The 18,985-nt window shown below is 41.2% G+C and overlaps 1 protein-coding gene across 1 annotated transcript in view; it reads left to right on the top strand.

Annotated features, from left to right (window-relative positions):
- Calx (sodium/calcium exchanger 3) overlaps positions 1-18,985 on the top strand; it is a 104,432-nt gene that overhangs the window by 62,316 nt on the left and 23,131 nt on the right. Inside the window, exon 6 of the mRNA XM_089590964.1 lies at positions 165-356. Within this exon, the coding sequence (XP_089447090.1) occupies positions 165-356 (192 nt within the window). The remainder of the gene's footprint in view (positions 1-164; positions 357-18,985) is intronic.

Here is an 18,985-nt window from a genome sequence, read left to right as displayed (position 1 = left end):
GTCTTCACTATGTGGGGAGGGAGAGATGATCGAACAAAATTTCCTTTCAGTGGTGATTGGATATATAACACACCCACCCTTGAAAATGTAGCGATACGTACATCGTGGAGATGGAAGGTGAATAAGATTAATTTTACAACATAATCTTTGGTTTTGTGTATCAGGAACGAGCTCGTGGAAGGAGCAGTTCACGGAAGCGTTGACGGTGAGCGGTGGTGACGACGACGAGGAGGGAGGCGCCGAGGAGGGTGCTGACGCTCCGGCCAGGCCTCCGTCGTCGCCTTCGGTTGGCGACTACCTCATGCACTTCATCACGATCTTCTGGAAGGTCCTATTTGCTTTTGTACCACCCACCGGTGAGTAGCAGTTTTTTTTCTTCCCCTCTTTTATTTGCGCCCTTGATAGGAATGTCACCCTTACCCTGGGCCCCGATACTACAAGAGTATACCATAGATACGTCCTTTTTTTTTTTTTTTTTTGTTTTACGACTAATACTTTAAAGATTTTTTTTCTTTGTTCTTTCATACTAGATATCGATTGACGGTGTCTCCAATAAATGTTACATTTACCAGAAATTATTTCATTCCAAACCCAGCATCGAAATTGAAACCATCCCCCAATTGATAATGTTTCGTCATACAAGTGTTACCCCGGAAAAAATAAAGTCCAAAAACAAAAATCCACTAACAAGAGACCTAACAAGGTATCAGCTGTATCTACAGACCCTCAACGATATATACGAGGGTGAATATTTTTATTCAAAAAATAAAAGAGAGCCTTGAAAAGGATGACTAGAAAAGCGGCATGTTATTAACAAGGTTTTGGGTTTTCGTTTCATTTGGACCATCTCTCGCGTGTAACGTGGTAACGCTCACCGCGTGCGGGTACCTAATCTTCACGCGCATAACGTGTGCGTACGTATATATAGTTCTGTGAAGCGAAGCGAGCTTTGACGTCGATTCAACCGGCTATGCTCGCAGGCACGCGATTTTCTTTTTCTTTTTACTCTGCTTGTTTCTTTCATTTCTAGGACAATGCCAGGGTTGGCTATTCACGACGAAGGGAAGAAAAGACAGAGGATGGGAGAGATTCTCGCGTTTGCACGTAACGGCGGATGGCCCCCTTTTTGTGCGCGTGTTATAAGCTGCAGCGAGAGATTCTCGGCCTCTGCTGGGTTTCAGGGTTTATCGGTGAAGTTTGGAGGCCGATGCTTCTCCGCGTAAGGGAGAGTCTCCCTCTTTCTCTCTCTGTTGTCGAGGCCTTTAAATATATGCTGTTCATGGTACACGAATTTTCGTTTCTCTGAGAACGATTTTGTGCTTAAAAATCAGAGTTTTTTTTAATTAAAATTGTTCACTAATAAACTAGAATTTTAGATTTTTACATTGAGAGTGCTTTAAAAGGTATCACGAGATTATGTGTACCTCGATTTTCATAATGAAAATCCATTTGAAACCACCACGCTTCTTTGTACGTCACATTGCGTAGGCAGCGGTGTATACAAGGAGCCACGGCTGCTTTTGACATCAGTGACATTTTTTTTTTTTTTTTTTTTTTGTTGCCGAAAGAAGCAACTCTAGAATACCCTTTGCCATTTTATCCGAGAGAGTATTACATTTTACGGGACGCTGCAGCGTGTTGCTCTGAAAACTTCCGAATGAATTTTCAAAATGAAAAAAATCTCCCACCCACAAGTCATGACGCGTGAATTATTTTGTAAAAGTTTATTTTACTCAACCCAGCTGTATAAATCAGCGCGTATTGTATGACAGAATTAATTGCACGTCCTCTCACTCTTGTGTCACCAACATTATTTTGTCTCTTTTACCCCTTGTTACCCTACACCCTGTGGTATTATGTAGCTGCTGAATATAAAGTAAAGCTCATATGAACTTGGTACGACCAGTGTCATACTATGTAATAAGTCCAGTAATGCCAGTATAAAGGTATTTGGATGATATACATGGATGTCGATAATTTTTCCAAATTCTTTTTTTGTTAAGCTCTCTGACCTTACATCACACATTTGTTTTGAATAATCACTAACTCGAGAATATGCTTTTATTTGTCTTTTGAAGCATTTAATCTTTTGTTTAGCAAAAAAAAAAAAAAAATTGCAAAGACGCGCGTACTCCTTAAACTTGTATAAAAACAACCAAGCAATAGTCCTGAATGACGTTGTCTGACACATGAATTTTCAAAGTGACGAAACAAACTTAGATCCCAACAAAATTTGAGATAGAGTTCCCCATATCCTCGAGCCATCATTACGCGCGTTGCAGAAGACTGACAACTGTTTCCGATCACCCCACGCAAGAACTCGCAAGTCGTCCTCGACAAGTGGGTTCTTGAAATAGAAGAGATCTGCGCACTCACGCTCGATTCAGTCCGAATGAATGGTAGAGTATAGGGGGATGAGTGTGGGGTAGATCAGTTTGGATGAGCATAAAAGATGAAACGCGCAGACGAAGCGTGCGTACACGTATGCGATAAGCTTTTACCTCTCCCTCCGGTGCGCGTGTACTCACACAGCTTTTTTTTTTTTTTTTTTTCTTTCACGGTGAGATTCATCCTCGGGAGTGGCGTACGAGTATATACACTCGTGTTTTTTTTCATATACCTATTCACTCGTCGAATAAAAAGCTCTTCCATGGTTTTCTCGAAGCTCCTTGAGAGACGAAGATGGAAAAGCCACACACTTCGCCCGAAATTGAGTTGTTCCACCACATCGCAAACCAAAACAAGTCACGGAGCTAATATTTAACCCAGAGTACCACCGGCAATAGGAGTACACTGTAACGCGTTATCAGCAGAAACCCCCTCCCTTATCTCCGAGACTCGTTGATGTGTTGCAGCCCAGCGTGGCCGAGCAAACTTCAGAGAGCCACCTAGAGACAAAGCAAATAAAACACACACCCACCCGCGCTCTCGCCGAGTACGGTGCTCGGTTTATGACCCACTGATTCACGATGGGCTTATGCGCCTCACACGCTCGTCTCCCTCCGAATCCATACGTAGCACGTACACACATTCAGTAAAAGTTATGTGGTCATAGTGCAAGTAGTGTATAGGTATATCGCGGGGAGGATGTCCGTACGAGCGAGTTCGCGGTCTGCCGGGACGTTGTTGCGATAATTGCCGGACAAGTGAGCCCTCGGCTCTTTCACGCATTCCTATAATTGCACTGATGGCCAATGGCCCGTTGAGCCATTTCCTGATATTTTTTTTTTTTTCTACTACATGTAAAATTGTTGGTCGTGGTTAAGCGCGAGACTTACAATTATAACAAATGAAAGTAGAAAAAAAAATTACGCGTCGCGGGAAGATGTTTTTTGCCGAGAAAAAGAAAACACATATAGTACGGGGTGCAGAATGTAGTACAGTAGCAAGAGACAGTGAATTATCGTGGTGAGAGCTTTTAAGCATACCCCTAATAAAAAGTGTTTTACTCGATTGTTGTGAAATACGAGCGAGGAGGTGAGAGTTAAGGTTATATGCGAGACGTTACAAGTATCATAAAAGGCAAAAAATAACTGGCTATATGGCACGTAGTAATAAAACGTAAAAATGTATTAAAAAACCAAATGTGTGCTGGTTTACGAGGATGTAACAATGCTTTCATCGTGAAGTATTAGTTTACAGGGAAGGGTGGAAAAGTGAGAAAAGTGCGGGGAAACGGAAAAAATGCTCGAATCGTCCTTTTACTCTGCGTCACAAGTGTACCTCGTTCTTTAACTTTTTTATTTTTACTTTTCAACTGCAGTATGTGTTGTTGTTCAACCACTGGAAAGTATGATATCTGTGCTCCTAATGTGCGGTAAAAATGTATACTCCCCAGTTTGATGTGGATCTTTAATTTTTCCAACAACCTGAAATTGGATAACCAATACATTTCATGATTAAAAATGTTACCAATTGATAGCTCTATAGCATAGTTATTTGTAAGTTATTTTCCTCTCAGCGAATACTATTGTATCACGCAACGCACCACGAAAATCCTGCAAGACATAAGCCATTTCAAGAAGCTCCATTAGCTTGACGACATTATGTTGGCTATATGCAGCACCAGCTAGTAGGACATATAGCTACAGTTTCTGCTTTAGATGCAATATAGTTCAAAGGATAAGTAGCTCAGAAGATCGGAGGATCGACTGAGCCATGGCGAGAGGATTATCTCGATGAGACGTGAGGTACTGCGATTACATGTAGGTTCGGCCACTACGTTTATCGAGTTTGTGTCTGTGCTGAATTTTTAATTAATTGATAACACCTATGTAGTAGTCTGTACAGTCAATACAGTAGCTGTATCATATTCTTTACTTTCATCAAAAAAAATATATGCCAAAAAACGATGGTACCTAAATATTACCGAATTCCATGATAATTGTAGTTTCGCCATTTGTGTACACAAAAAAAACTTGATTTGCAAGTAAGATTTGACTACTATTAAAATAGTAGGGCATTAATTTTACGAAAAAAAAAAAAAAGTTCCACACGTCTGCCAGAGTGAAAGTAAAAAGGCGTTCAGTGAAACAAAAAAAAATATACCGGACCAAGCCGAAGACAATGACCCATGCACCCATGCACAGAACACGAGAATTCGAATGTAAAGAGAGCACGCCGAGCAAAACCCTTTGTTTCGAATTTTCATATTCTCCAGCTATCCCGCAAGTTTTCGGAGATTTTAACACGTACAAAAAGCGGAAAACTGTGATCCAATTACGACGAAACGCGACGCGAGAGAGGCGTCCTGGACTCAGGAGAAATGCCGAAACGCGCCAGTGGTTAGTAAACTAGAAAACAACAGCAGTGGCGCACATTTGTGTGTATACACCGTGGGGTGGATATACAAAGGGGAGGAGCAAGCAAACGATGGCGATGCTATGCTGCAGCTGCGGATCGGAGGGCAAAAAATAGCTCCAAACCAAACAGTAGCAGCAGTGGTGCACTTATGGAGCCGTAGGGAGATAGAAAAAGCGCTGTAGTTTTCGTACCGTTATCTATACCTTTCGACTAGCATGTACCTATACAAGTTGCTTGTGAAAGTACATGCATGTGTGTGCATGCAAATTGGGTACGTAGAATCGGTGGAGGAGGATTCGGAAGGAAATGCGATTTCGTTTTCCTCCCGCGTACACACCTATCGGTACTAGGTGTACTCTGATACTTTTACGTGTCAGTGGCAGAAAGAAGAGGCAAGAAGATTTGGAGAGAAAAAGATAGGGAGCAAAGAACTGACTTGTTTTAGGAATGAACGAGCGGAAATGCGACAGGGTCTCACTGCCAGTGCTCGCTCGAGGATTCGATTCCAAACTCTTTGTTTCTTTCTTCTTTTTTTTTCAAGACTAGCATTAGTTTGCCTGTACTCGTGTGCTGGAGTTGGTTGAGTCGTGCGGGGGTGGGAGAGTTGTTTGGCGATGTGCAAAAGAACAGTATCAGGGCAAGAAGAGGAAATCTCAATCACCCTATTTAATTGGAATTTTGGATGGACTTTGGTTACGAGCTGCTACTGCTGATGGTTGCATGATTCTCGGGCTAAATATAATGACTTCATTGACAAAATTAGGATGTCGACTCGGGATTGCTGTTAAACTTGATCAGTTCTTACTAACAAAACGTACAAACCGAAAAATCGCAAAAAAAAAATTATGAAGTACGTGCTCGACGAAACGAGAAACAAATTTATCATTCGTTAACTCAACGGAGCGCAATCAACACTGGAAATGTGTTATTGTAGTTTCACGAATGATGGAAAAACCCTTTTAACGATAAATCGTACGCCGAGACCGCAGCTTGCAGATGTAGCACCGTCGCGAATTTCCATATCTCGACCAGTTACGTGCAACTCGAACGTGCGGGTGTCGTAAAATTTTCACGTACAGTACACCCGATATTTTAAAATAGCACGATTCTGCACACACGCGCGCCCACGTATGCGTTATAAATACATAAAACGCTGGGATTACGACCACCATGCGACGATAAAATTGAAGCCATTCGTGCGTCTTTTTTTCTAATTATTTACGAACGTGGTTTGAATATCGATGCCTTTGCTATTGGAAATACATATATCAACCCTCGTCCCCACTCCTTTTGCGAACGAATTCAATGTTCTACGGCAGTGCATTGTACTACGGGATTTTTAATTAAGAGCTTTTTTCATACGACATCATCATGACACGTACTAAATGTAAATTAATTCGAAAAATGCCACAAAAGCAGATTTATGGCTGCACATTTTTATTCCATAAAGAAAAAGAGACAATAGCGATTAAGTTTTTTCATCCTGGTTTTGATGATTTAAAAAAAAAAGCCCCACATGCATCCACTTAAATGAGCTTCGTACACCCCCAGCCAACTCCTCTGGCTAATGCCCCGCCACTTTCCGCAGGATCTCGCTCGTAAGTGCATTTACGCTGAGCACACGCGAAAATAGGTTCCTCAAAATCCCGGGCCTCCTTCCATTCTTCTCCCTGCATCTCATCTTCTTTTGTTGTCCGGCTTTTGTGCGAACTTTTTTTTTTAAAAAAGAAAGAAAAAAAGACGCCGAGCACCGGGAATGTGTGTCATTTTCGTGACGACGCACATCTTTCGGCGAGAGCGCTTTCAAGGCAAACTCGATGTTTTTATCGTCGTAATGGGCTCCACTCGCGTATCTTTCAGCAGCCGAAATTATTGTTGCTTTCGCGCCTCGGGACTCATCGCCTCCTCTCCCTCATATCTTTTTTTTTTTTTTCCTCTCGTGCTTTGTTGCGAGGAAGTGTTGAATTTGAAACCGAGCCAGATACTTTTTATTCGGAAATAGTGTCACGATGAGAAATTTTAACGCGGCTTAGGTGGGCTCATGTGTCATATATATATTTTTTTTTATATTTCAACTTTTATTCAAAGAAGAATTAATACAAAAAGCAGCAAGTGGAGTTTTCGATGATTATTCAGCCGTGCAAACAATATCAACGCGAGAATATACAAATTGTTGTTTTCCAATTAAAAAGTGTCCCTCAGATTTGAAGAACCAACCGAATCGCGTATGCAGCTCACGAACCCTCCGCAATCTCAAAAGGCCGTAAAAAGCACCCAGAGGTCCGGGAGAGAAAAACATGTTTCTCTGCAAGTAGAAAAGGAACCAAAAACCCAGAGCCCACACGTGACGCGTGTCATTCGGTGGCCTCGCACATTTTTTTCCCCTATAACTCGGGCTTCCTTTTATTTTCTCGGAGAATAAGTACGAATTTACAGTGCCACGAACAGAAAGAACGGAAAAAAAAAAAAATAGCTCAAAGGTTCAAGGTTGTCCCTGTTTGTCATTGATCGCCTTTGTCGCTCCCCTCAACTATGCGGTCGCACTCCGGCCTACTGCTATTATTTTTTTTTTTTTTTTTTTGCTCTCTTTTGGTACACTTACATACGAACAAATGGAATGCGTGCTCAGAGAGCCGGATAAAGTAGGCAGCGCCGTCCTTGCCAAGTCTTCCTCTGTTACCCACGCAGACACGCTGACATCGTGACAAAGAACCGGACCACGAGCAATAATTACAGCAGCAGTGCGTAGGTATATCGCAGTACTGGAAAAGTAGCGCTGCTCTAGATGTATTAACTAGTGCTACGACAAATTGCATCTGCTCTGAACGGCGTCTGACTATTGGCTTACCTTTACTACTTGCTCGCTCTTTCCCGACATCTCATCGTTTGCATTGCACGGGATAGTACAGTACAAATTTTGCATCCATCCTCAACGGTGGCTTACATGCGTGTACTTCCGGCGTCTGACTATTGGCTTATCTTTACCACTTGCTCGCTCTTTCCCGACATCTCATCTTTTGCATTGCACAGAATAGTAAAAAATTCACCATCTTTTTGCAACTAAGTTCCGTCCTTTAAATGATTAATTAAATAACCAATGCCAAATCACGTATGTCACAATGAATTTGTTAAATAATTTGTTGGAGGAGCCCCACTCGACAAAAGACGGAACATACGATAGAGAAAATGGGGGAGGGGAGAAGAACCGTATTAGAGCTCACCCATTGGCTCATAACTTCTAATTTCAACTGCACGACCTGGAAACTCGAGAGGAAGAGAGAGACTAAAAAGTCCCAACCGTCGTATTGTCTTGGCACCGTGCAACGTCTCCCGTCCCCTTTACCACTGCCGTCCCGACGTCCATGGCGCTATTGCCCAACCGCGCGAGGAAAAAAAAATTCAGTACCCGAGAACGTCAGCGTACACTATGGGACAAAAATGAAAATTCCAAGACCCAACATAGCTGCGTTGAATAAACGCCGAGCGTAGACGGTGGAATCGGAGATATGCGGACGAGTGTCCGAGCGCGCCGATTAAACGCTCGGCTGGAAAATTTTCCGAATATCTTTACCGCTCCGCATTGTCACTCTTTCCTTTTATCTTTTTACCCAGTATACGGCTTTAGCTGCAAAAAAAAAAAAAAAAAAAAAAAAAAAAAACCACGTCCACAGTACGAACGGAGAAACGAGAAAACGCACGAGAGAGTCACATCCAGTGCAGTCGCAGGATTCCCTACGAACTCAATTTCCACGAAACAAGCGCCCGGTGTGGCGTTGCGGTTGCCAGGAAAAGCACTTGTGCTTCGCTAACCAAATTCCACTGGCCCATTAGGTAATCTAATCAGAAGCAGCTTCGCGAAAGTCTAGATGCCGGGCTCTGCTTCGGGTATATACAGTACGTACGAGCAAGTTGGCAGACAAGACGTAGAATACAAGGGATAGCCGGGGAGACGGAGGAAAATGCACGAGACCGGGCGCGCGATTCCAGGGGATGCGGATCCTAAAATACCGCTCGAGTGCACTTTGGTGCGCACGATGGCACTGCGACAGATGTAAATACACACACTCGTTTTGGTGAATCTACAAAGTTACAAACTACTGGCGGAATACTGATCCCTTCCTCGAATACACACTGTTTGGGTCGCGAATATTACTGATCAAAGGCGATTAGGTGTTACGTATAAAAAGTTACCGAAGCTCATTACACCAGTTTGCTTCTCATAAATGACCATGGTTTATCACCACTTTTGTGAAACAATGACGATGAAAGTTATTGCTGCCTATCTTTAGTTAGTTCTCTAGACACATATTGCTTCTTGTTCCCTAAAAGCTCAACCGCGCGCGGACTTGCTCTCTGAGTTTGGTAATATTCGCAGGCGTTGGTAGGTAGGTACACATATAAGCTGTACTCATGTCAGCAAGATGGAGACAGAGAGCAGAGAGAGGGTACCCGTCAGAGTCCAACAGGGAGGGTGTACGCTCGACCGTCAGCACAATGTACCCCGTGTCCACGTGCGAATCAGAGCAGGGCGTCACGCGCTTATATAATGGTCCACTCACCGTGTCGACACTTGTCCTCTCGTAACTCTCGCAAATAACCCGAGAAATTGGGTCGCCGCAACCTTGTACCCGCATGCTACGGCTCAAGACACAGCTATTTGTTAAGGCAAGCTGCGACGTAGAGAGAGAGAGAAGTGCGTCGCACCTGCGATCTTGGGATATTTGTCGTGTCCAAGGGACTGTCCGGCCGAATCGCGATTTGTTCGCCCTTGATTGTGTGCGCATGGGTGGCCGCGCAAAATATCGCAGAGGTCGCTTACGTAGTCATATACGAATCGGGGATATATTGGTAAATCAGCTCTCTCTGTTTGCAAAGCAAGGGAATTCAGGACACTTTTTATACTTAAATGCACAATAACTGTAACTTCCGGCAAAACTTGGATTTCCTTGATAAATTATTCTGGTTTCCTGAGTTAAAGCATAATTGATGTGATTTCCCAATCAATCAATCAATCACGCAATAGTGAGCTTGCAAGCTCTCCTCAGTCATTACTTGGGAACTAGAAAAAGATGTTGTACATTGGCCTTCAAGGGTGTGGTCAGTTTTGCGTGATGAATGGATTCAAGGGGGCGTTTTGGGAGGGTACAAGAATCGGAGAACTCAATAACGGATAAGCTTTAAATCGGGAAGCTATGGACCTTCCATTAGAGAAGCGCACGGGGAAATGAGCGAAAGAGCATGCGTTGCGGAGTATGAACTTGATAATTGCGTTATGGAGTCACGTTAGTGGTCGCTCGGGGGGTTGAGATGTGCATGTATTTTACACGAATGTGTTTACCGTTGGTGATCAGAAAAAAACAGGGAGGCTCAGAACTTTTGTGGCTACGATTTCTCGTATCATTTAACGGCTAGTTTCCCTTTTTTTATCGCAGTGGGGTAGAAACTTTTTTTTCTTGTCTCTGAAGAGAGATCTCAGTTGGATGTCAAGAGAGTTGGATGACAGTGGTTTTACTTATCAGCGGAACGACGATTTTTTAAGAGTAAAAGTTCCAATGGCAGGAATTTTTCTTTAAATTACGTTGTTCGAAGAGCGGAGGTGGCACTCGAGTTCTCAGAGCTGTGAGACTTTTCTAAAAATATATTTAATTGATAAGTTATGAGGGATGAATTTGAGATTGTATAAGATAAAAATGAGATTGGTAGGAGGCATCCCCGCAGTTTTTCAAAGAAATTCAATTGACCAATGGTTGCTTTTTTTAAATTTAATCATTACACTTAACTCAGTTTTGTGAAACCTATAAAAATTTCAGTAAAAACAAAAACAAAAATCAGTTGTAAGGTCTTTCGATAGCGCAATAAACTTTCCATCAAAGGACTACTGTTTTAGCTGTAAAAACTGGTAGCACTCGATCGTCTTGGAGTTTTTTTTACTGTTTGCACCATAATTTTTACTGCTTGAACGTAAAAACTCTGAAGCAACCATAAAAACAACCGATCTCAGCAATAAAAATTATTGCGAAAACAGTAAAAAGTCTCCTGACAACGGAATATCGGTCATCGACACTGCAACATTAATTTCAATGTTACATTTTTCACAATGTCACGATCCATCACTCATATTGATCGATCAATCGCAACCGACGGGTTTTAGTGCAAAAAAAAAAAGTTTTGTAATATCAGCAATAACATAGGCATGTCTGATCCTTCGGTTCACGCACCCACCCATGGCCGTGACGAGAGGGAGTAGAGTTTGCCTGTATACATAAGCATGTGGATTAATCAGCACGGAGCGAGGCACTAAGCTGCCTCTTCAAAGTAGCAGACAGACCATCGGTGTTTGCAGGTCCAATCTGGCCTCGTTATAATCCGCGTATACCAAGCGGCGATTGGACCACCACCACTGCAGCTGTTGCTGCTGTGTGTGGCGATCGATTTTCGCACGAGACTCTCGAATTTCCTACTCTCCCGACGCGAATAGTGAGGTTGAGAGGGAGTGACTGCAGGGCTACGAGATTATTGGCTTGAAGCTCGCTGTCGGAATCTGCATACATACTCACTTATGTCCTTTACTGACGCAGTTTCTCTCTCTATATTTCGAGACTTTTAGAGTTTAGACGCTCAAGAACACTCTTTTGCTAGAAAAAATAAAGTTGCACAGAGAACTTGATTGATCTAAAATAGATTAAGAAGAAAAGAGTAGAGAAGAGTGCCATCGAGTCATTAATTTTTAACGTTCATTTTGGAGATTTCCGATATTCAAAAATACGTAATCTGCACGTTGATTAAAGTGAAGCTCATTTATGGATGATCCTGAAAATCTCTCAAACTCATCTATGATAGTTTTTTTTCTCTGAGCTCTTCCATTAATTTTTATGCACTAATCAAAGTTGTCAAAGTACTTCCTTGATGTGTATTTATAATGTCGTTGGTCTGAGTCAAGTGCCTGTGACATCTTGACTAGTTCTGTAAGCGCAGCTTGTATCTCGTAAACAATTATTTGTTAAGTTCCTTTTTGTTTTAATAGAGAAACATTTTTCTTCGACACAACGACCCTTACGTTTCGTCTCACCAGATGCACCGAATTTCAAAGAACCACTTGTGATTCATCGACGTACCAAGCGCTATTGAAGAGCCAAACTTGCACGTTGAAACGGGTCGATGAAGCTCGATGAACTGTATAGAAAACCACTTTGGGAAAAAAAAACGAGTTGAAGCTCTCGAAGCCGGGGCTCTGTTTTCTCTTATGGCTCGGTTTTGTTTATCCCTGACCTCCTTGCTCGTCCGCAGTAACGGTCAAGCGATTCAAAATAGGATAGTGAAAAGAAAAAAAAAAAAACAAAAAAAACACGTCTGAAGTGTATCTCGAGAACAAAGCGGAATCTCCGTTTTGTTGGCGGCTCATTTAATTTGACTCTCGGAGTTTTCCAAGGGAAGAAGGGGCAAGGAGTACGCCACGGGACTCGCAAAGCGTGAAATCAGTTAAGAGCTTTCGTTGTTTTCCGGGGTAAGCGCGCAGCAAGTGTTGAGACAACACCAGGACTTTAAATGCATCAGGTGTATAGCTGGAAGATACGACTCAATCGATTTTCGTTTTAAGAAAGTAAATAATTTTGATGGTAGCTCCCTGTACTCTGTTGAACAAACAAGCACTTTAAATTTAAATCTTCGCACCCGGGAAAAAAAAAAATCAGAGAGCGGTATCACATTTCACAGCCATGGCTTCGTACGTCTCCTGCAATTGGCATATCGACAGGCCTTCCCTCGCGTTTCTTCATTTGTCAGATAGTTGAGAAATACCAAGTTGGTAGTTTGGCTACTATTCCACACATTTTTTTCTTTCCTTCTACGATCCACACTTACACGGGAACAGTCAAGGTTGTTACACTGTAACTCGTACATTTTTTACATCTATCTCATTGTTAACGTAGCCCCCTGCTCAAGTCCTTCAGTGGAAAATTCTTGACGTAAATTTTAATCCAAAAAACCTTTCGTTTCTCTAAAAATTCTCTTTCTTTTCATATCACGTAAATTCTTGGTACAGCACCCTTCCTTTTTACTTGTCACATGAAAATTTGAGAAACCTACTTTCACACTCCCCCAGGTGACGTGGACTGCAATCAACAGCCACCACCGCATCCACCAAAAGCTCCCTCCACCTTCTGCAACTAAAAAAAAAAGAAAAATCTCATCCCCGAAATTAAATAAAAGACACCACAACGGGAGCAAGAAAAAATACAAAAAACATGCCGGGTGAATAATTCATCTGTTGGCTGTCATTCGTCACCCGAACGGCGGGGAGAAAGAGCCCGCATTCATAAACTCGTTTTCCCGTTTTCGCGCCAGTGTCCCCGGGACAAAAGAAGGATACACAATACGTGGACAAAGAGGTGAAGGGGGGAGGGGAGTTTAATGGAAGAAAAGGAGAAACGCAGCGCGCGCTGATCAGGGAAAATTCAACGATCACCCTCTGGATTATTAATGTCACGGCATAATGCGCTTCACAAAGATTGCCGCGGGCTCCTTCGCTCTCCGGCTTGTCCACGGGGGCGTGGAAAATTTGGTTTTGAAAATGCCGACGCGTGCATGCGCGTCATCAAAATACTCGAGCACCCATTTTATTTCCTCATGAAGGACTATGACCTTATAGGGACGAAAAAGCTGGAAGGTGAAAATACTTTGTTTCTTCATTCGCTTGATTATTTAACCGAGATTTGGTTGGATAGGATTGATCGTGCAACTTTCCGGTGTAATTGAAGGAGAAAAGAAAATGAAAACCAGAAAGCCCAACTCACAGAGAAGGAAAAAGAGCGAGCGCAGCGATGATAAATCTTGTTACTCCAAGAGTTGAAAAGGGCGTTGACGCAGGTACAGGTATACGTATATATCTGGTGGGGATGGGAAGAAAAGACCTGCTCATCTCGAGAACTTATCTTGGGGAAGTACGCGCGTCTGTATGGCGCGCAAACTTTGGAATCAACCTGTAGAAATACCTGTCTCTTTCTCCCCTGCTTTTCTCTCTCTTTTTCCTTCTCGAGTTCGACTCGGGGAAAGCCACCGATACGCACCTCTTTTTCAGGCCTCGGGGAGCTTATTTTCCACGTGTACTCGTATTAAGAGTTTTTTTTCCTACAGCTATCTGGAGATTGGCTCCTGGGATGATAGTAAGTTGGCTGTGCTCTGGGGCAAGAAACGAATAAAATGAGTTATGCGTATTTCCGAGATGTGGGGAATTTTTTAACGTGTCTCGCCCTCGGGAGTAGGATGGCTTTTAGCTTCCTTTTTTTATTTTTGACGAGCGTCATGAAAGGCGTTCTGAATTTTAATGAGAGCTCGTCGTGTATTCCCGTAGAAAAATTTCTTTTGAATTTGTTGTAAAATATCACGTGAAGAAGGATACTCTAGCGTAAGAAAAATGTTTACGGACCGTGTTTGGCTATTGGAGCATGATATAAAGTTGCTCCGGGAAACTTTCTTGCCTATGTGCAATTTTACTCACGTCTCGGGTTGTTTATGAAACTCACAATTGTAAAAAAAATGATCTACCGATGGATAATAAAAGGTAAAAAATATAGGATGTTATTTTCGCTCACACCATTTTTTGTTCGTAAAATTTTTATGTAACTTGTATTCTGTTGCTTAAAAAATCTCGTTATCTGTGAATGTGTGTGCATTTATTTTGTATAAACATTTTTATTCACTAAATATCAGGAGCAGAAAGACTGAATGAAATAAAAGAGCAGCTGGTCGCAACGCTCCCTACGATAGTTGGATCTATTTCTTATCCAACACTAGTATGTGATCCATGAAAGAAAGTTCTGTGATTTTCTAAACAGCTATATTTACTTATTTATCACGTGCTCAATGACTTTCTGAAAAGAACATCCGTACTCTGTAATGTTCTTGAATTCCCAAATGCAGTGAAGCTTCCAGAGTAAAAAGAATATCAACCGAATACAGTGTTTCAGTAGTATTACCCGAAAATAGTCAGACAGTTGTCTGTTGGACTAATAGATGTTGCAATAACTTTATAGAAGACAAGAATTTCTCAACAAAGTTAAAGAAATGCATGGAAAAATGTATTGATGATATACAATTAGGGATATACAATCGATGCCATTCATGTTAAAAAAATGAATACATGCAAAATCTAAACTACATCAAAGATAATTATCAATGTCAATAAAGTTTTGCAAAGCCAGTACTGTATCCAAATAGCCTACTTTCACGCACCACGTTTTTATACTTAGAAGGAAATAATTTTTTTTCTATGAAGATCAACGAATAAGTTTACAAACTTGTTTAACTTTGGTATTTCCATAAAAACTGCGAATCTTAATTATCTTGCTCACATTTATAAATTTAAAGCGAACTTGCAATTTTTTAAAATAAGATTTGTTTTTGGTTTCTAAAGCCAATGTTAACATTTTTTTTTTTTTATTCACTTTAAATTACCATAGTAATATTCATGAACTCTTTATGATAATATATAATGTCAGTGAAGCCAACGAATAAATAATATTCTTTCACAGTATACCATTTTTCCATCGCACTTTGTGAAATAAGCTGTTATTGAAGTTTAATGTACATTCACATCATGTGTATGATCAGATGTAGGACGGCATCCATCGATAGATGGATTAGATAAGAGAATTGAAGTAAAGTAATAACCTTTTTAATCAAATTTACATATCTACTTTGTTTTCCCAAGAAAAGTATGCATAATTGTATTTATTAAATTAAAATGCTTGGATTTCACAAGTATATGGATTATAATTCATAACATTATCTCTGTAGGCTAACACGTAAAATTTTCTCTCACTTATCGTAAATTGAATTAAAATTTTGCGAACCATAACATTACGATAACCACACTTACCCCAGAATTGGGAAACAGTTTTCACCCTGTGCGAGTTCCTTATCGCATTCTCGCTGCCAAGCTCATGTTAATTTTCATAATTTTCAATTATTCGAATCAATTTCACCGACTACTCTTCGAAAATCGATGTTAATCAGAGTTTGTATCCGGGCTCGCACTGACAGAGCTTATTGCACCATGATGTCACGTACGCATCTACCACCCTCAGAACAGACACCCTGGAAATTTAAATCCCGATAACAGCACTTGTGCTCGTCGAGGGGTAATGGACGTTTCCATGTTTTTTAAACAGCTCGTCAAACGAATCCAATTGTCTTTTTACGGACGGGAAAAAAAAACATTTCCTACGAGTAATGGGTTCAGAGTTGCATGTACCTACTCCACAATCTCGGGTGTCTCTCTTTTACGGTGCTAGTACATTTTTCATGCCTTCTCTGTAGCGAGAACTAAACTCGTTTATTTGTCGGTTAAAAATTGGCCTTCGCCCGTAATTCATACCATTCGCACGAAACGCTTCTCACTAAGATTTACGCCACGAAACTTGATTCATTTTCTACGCCTGTGAATCGCATATGCGATTCCATTTTTTTACCCTCTACTTATCAAGTTCACGTTTATATTTCGTTAAAACGACACACAGCAAGTTATCATTCGTCCATATTGACATTCGATTGAAAAACTAAAGCTCAGTACTCTTCTTACGGGCCATCTAAGACTCCAACAAGAGCTTTCTGATTCCAAGTCCTCATCCGAGCAATAATACTCACAAGCATAAATCAAGCCTTATCACTTTCATGTAAAAAGGACGAGCTAAGCGTGCATGTGACAATACCTCCGAGTGGGTTTGATTAACGTGAATACCGCAGGAGCACTGTAATAGGCCTTCGTCGCATTCACTTTGAGAACCGTAAATCAGCATCGAGGAGTTGACAGCAACGGCCACAACCTTGTTATAATAGAAGCTTGGAGTAGTGCAAATCCATGATCAGGAAATGGGATAGCATAGGATCGTGAGCTATTTCCTTGGACGGTTATTTCATGCGTGTGCTAACCACCGCTGATTTTGATGTACGTGATCACTCGAAACATTTATCCCACAAAAATGATACTTCCTCGAGTAAGTTCTGCGAGCACAAAGTGTGAAAGTGCTATTGAAATAAACAGAAACAGTCAAGTGATGAAAAAAAAGACTAGTTCGTTGGAGTTACAGCAAACCTCGTAACTCAGAGAAGAATTTCCGATGATACCGTGAAAGTTTGTTTGTGAGGCATTTTGCGCGAAATCGTGCTCGAAAGCTGACTGAGTAGCGCGAGTTGAACTGCAACCGAACGAGCTGAAAGCTCTGGGTGGAGTATAAACAATAGACACGCGCGTGAACGCAAGGGTTATTTGTTTCGGGACCAGCACCGAGCTAGAATTGCGTGATTTGTGTGTTCTATTAGCTGTGCACGTTCGTGTTTTTTTTTTTTTTTTTTAACGCCTGCTGGTGGATAGTTTATAGTCCTTTTTCTGATGATTTTTGACAAATTAGATTCTGTAGGTGTGAAGAGTGGTTTGCAACATTTACCAATTCTAATTGCTATAGCGCAGTGCGTGTAAAAGAAGCTTGTGTGGGAAGTGATTTTTTTTCAAGTTTACAAAAAGATTAGACATTGTGACGTTCATTCAAGTTTTTATATGTCAAAATTAGTGGAAGTAAATGAGTATACGAGTTATACTTTTGTACACGCTCGATATAGTTTGATGTATTTTTTTTTTTTTTTTTTTTTTTACAAATGAGTGTCTTGTGGTATTTTTCTTGAAATTGCAACAAAAAAAAAATTAAATCATTAAAGATAAGTTATTTAAAGATAAGATTTTGATTTCTTCAGACTGAAAAAAATAAATGTACAAAAAATTTATAACAATAAACATTTGGTAAGCTTTGTAATACAGACTTTTTTTAAGCAAAAAATATTTTCGGGACGATGTTATAAGTAGAGAATGTGATTGGACTGAATTCATACAATTTTTATGTTTTTTATTCTTTATGCAAACCTCAGTAAAAATAGTCTTTATCAGAAAAAAATTAAATTTTCTTAATTAAATTAGTTAAAAATACTTGACAACTGCAAAAACACTCGATTTTATTACGATTTTTTAGAAACATAAATATAACTCCCCGGTTTTCTAAGGGAAGTCAAAATCAGCAGTTGAATTAATTTCATCCCATGCCAACGATGACAGCCGATCCACACCTAAAGGAATTCCACCCACCCACGGCGTAGAGCAACGTACCCCACCTCAGTAAGCCCCCAAGTGTGTACGAGAAACTCGAGACGCGGACGCGTCGTCTCACAGGTATTTCATTTCATCGCCGGGGCCAATACACCCACACACTCATGCACCTACACCCGCGTACACTTCCGCCACGAAGAAGCAACTCATGCGAACTGATTCCCCGGCATAGACGGCAAATCCAATGAGGGCGACTGTGTGGAGCGTCGCACTTCCGCGCCTCTCCCTTTGACTCTCTCCCCTAAAACGATAAACCTAATTACCGCCTCTGTACATACATGCAACGCAAAAAAAAAAAAAAAGGCAACTGCACGCCAAGCGGGTCTCCATGATAAATCGCATCGTAGGGGCTTCGCCTGCACGTGGAGGCAAGTGTAACCCTACACCATCCGGTGCAGTCCCCTCCGAAGCACACGTACAACTCTTTTTCTTTCAGCATGACTAAATACACATACACTACGGCAGACGATCGGCATTACTCATAACTTAATTTCCCCTCAAGTCGCAACGTGTTGACGTGTATTGTACACGTCAAAGGCACTTGTTACGAGGGTGCGTGTACATTTCTGCAGCGCATATACAATCACGTTGCTCACTAAGTGTGATTTACATAGGGTATATCACAGTGTCACGTTCACTTGGAACAAAAAACAAAGGCAGTGCACGTAGTGCTTGCGACATCTTAATTTTGCTTGAGCGTATTATCTCATTACATGCATAAACCGTCGATTGTTCACACCTACTTGATTCTTCGCACTAAAAGGCTGACCATTTTTGGGTGTTACTACTGAATGGATTCCGTTCGCGAAGTGCGCCAAAATAAACAATAGCCTTGTGTCCTTTTACCCTACAAATAATATATGCGTATCATCATTTTGGTATTATAGTGAAGCAAAACCGCGATTGAGAGTAATTTTGCGGTCAGGGCGCTTCAACGAAAGTAAACTCATCCGAGTTTGCGAAAGGCCATCGATCCATCTCGCATTGATTAATCTTCTCCTCGAACTAACTGCAGCTTTTAAGTGAGAT

The sequence above is a fragment of the Copidosoma floridanum genome, unplaced genomic scaffold (assembly GCF_036245765.1).
Source record: "Copidosoma floridanum isolate Cflo_tuat_1 unplaced genomic scaffold, Cflo_Japanese_pri ptg000013l, whole genome shotgun sequence".
Classification (NCBI taxonomy): domain Eukaryota; kingdom Metazoa; phylum Arthropoda; class Insecta; order Hymenoptera; family Encyrtidae; genus Copidosoma; species Copidosoma floridanum.
This window is presented reverse-complemented; position numbering and strand designations above follow the sequence as displayed.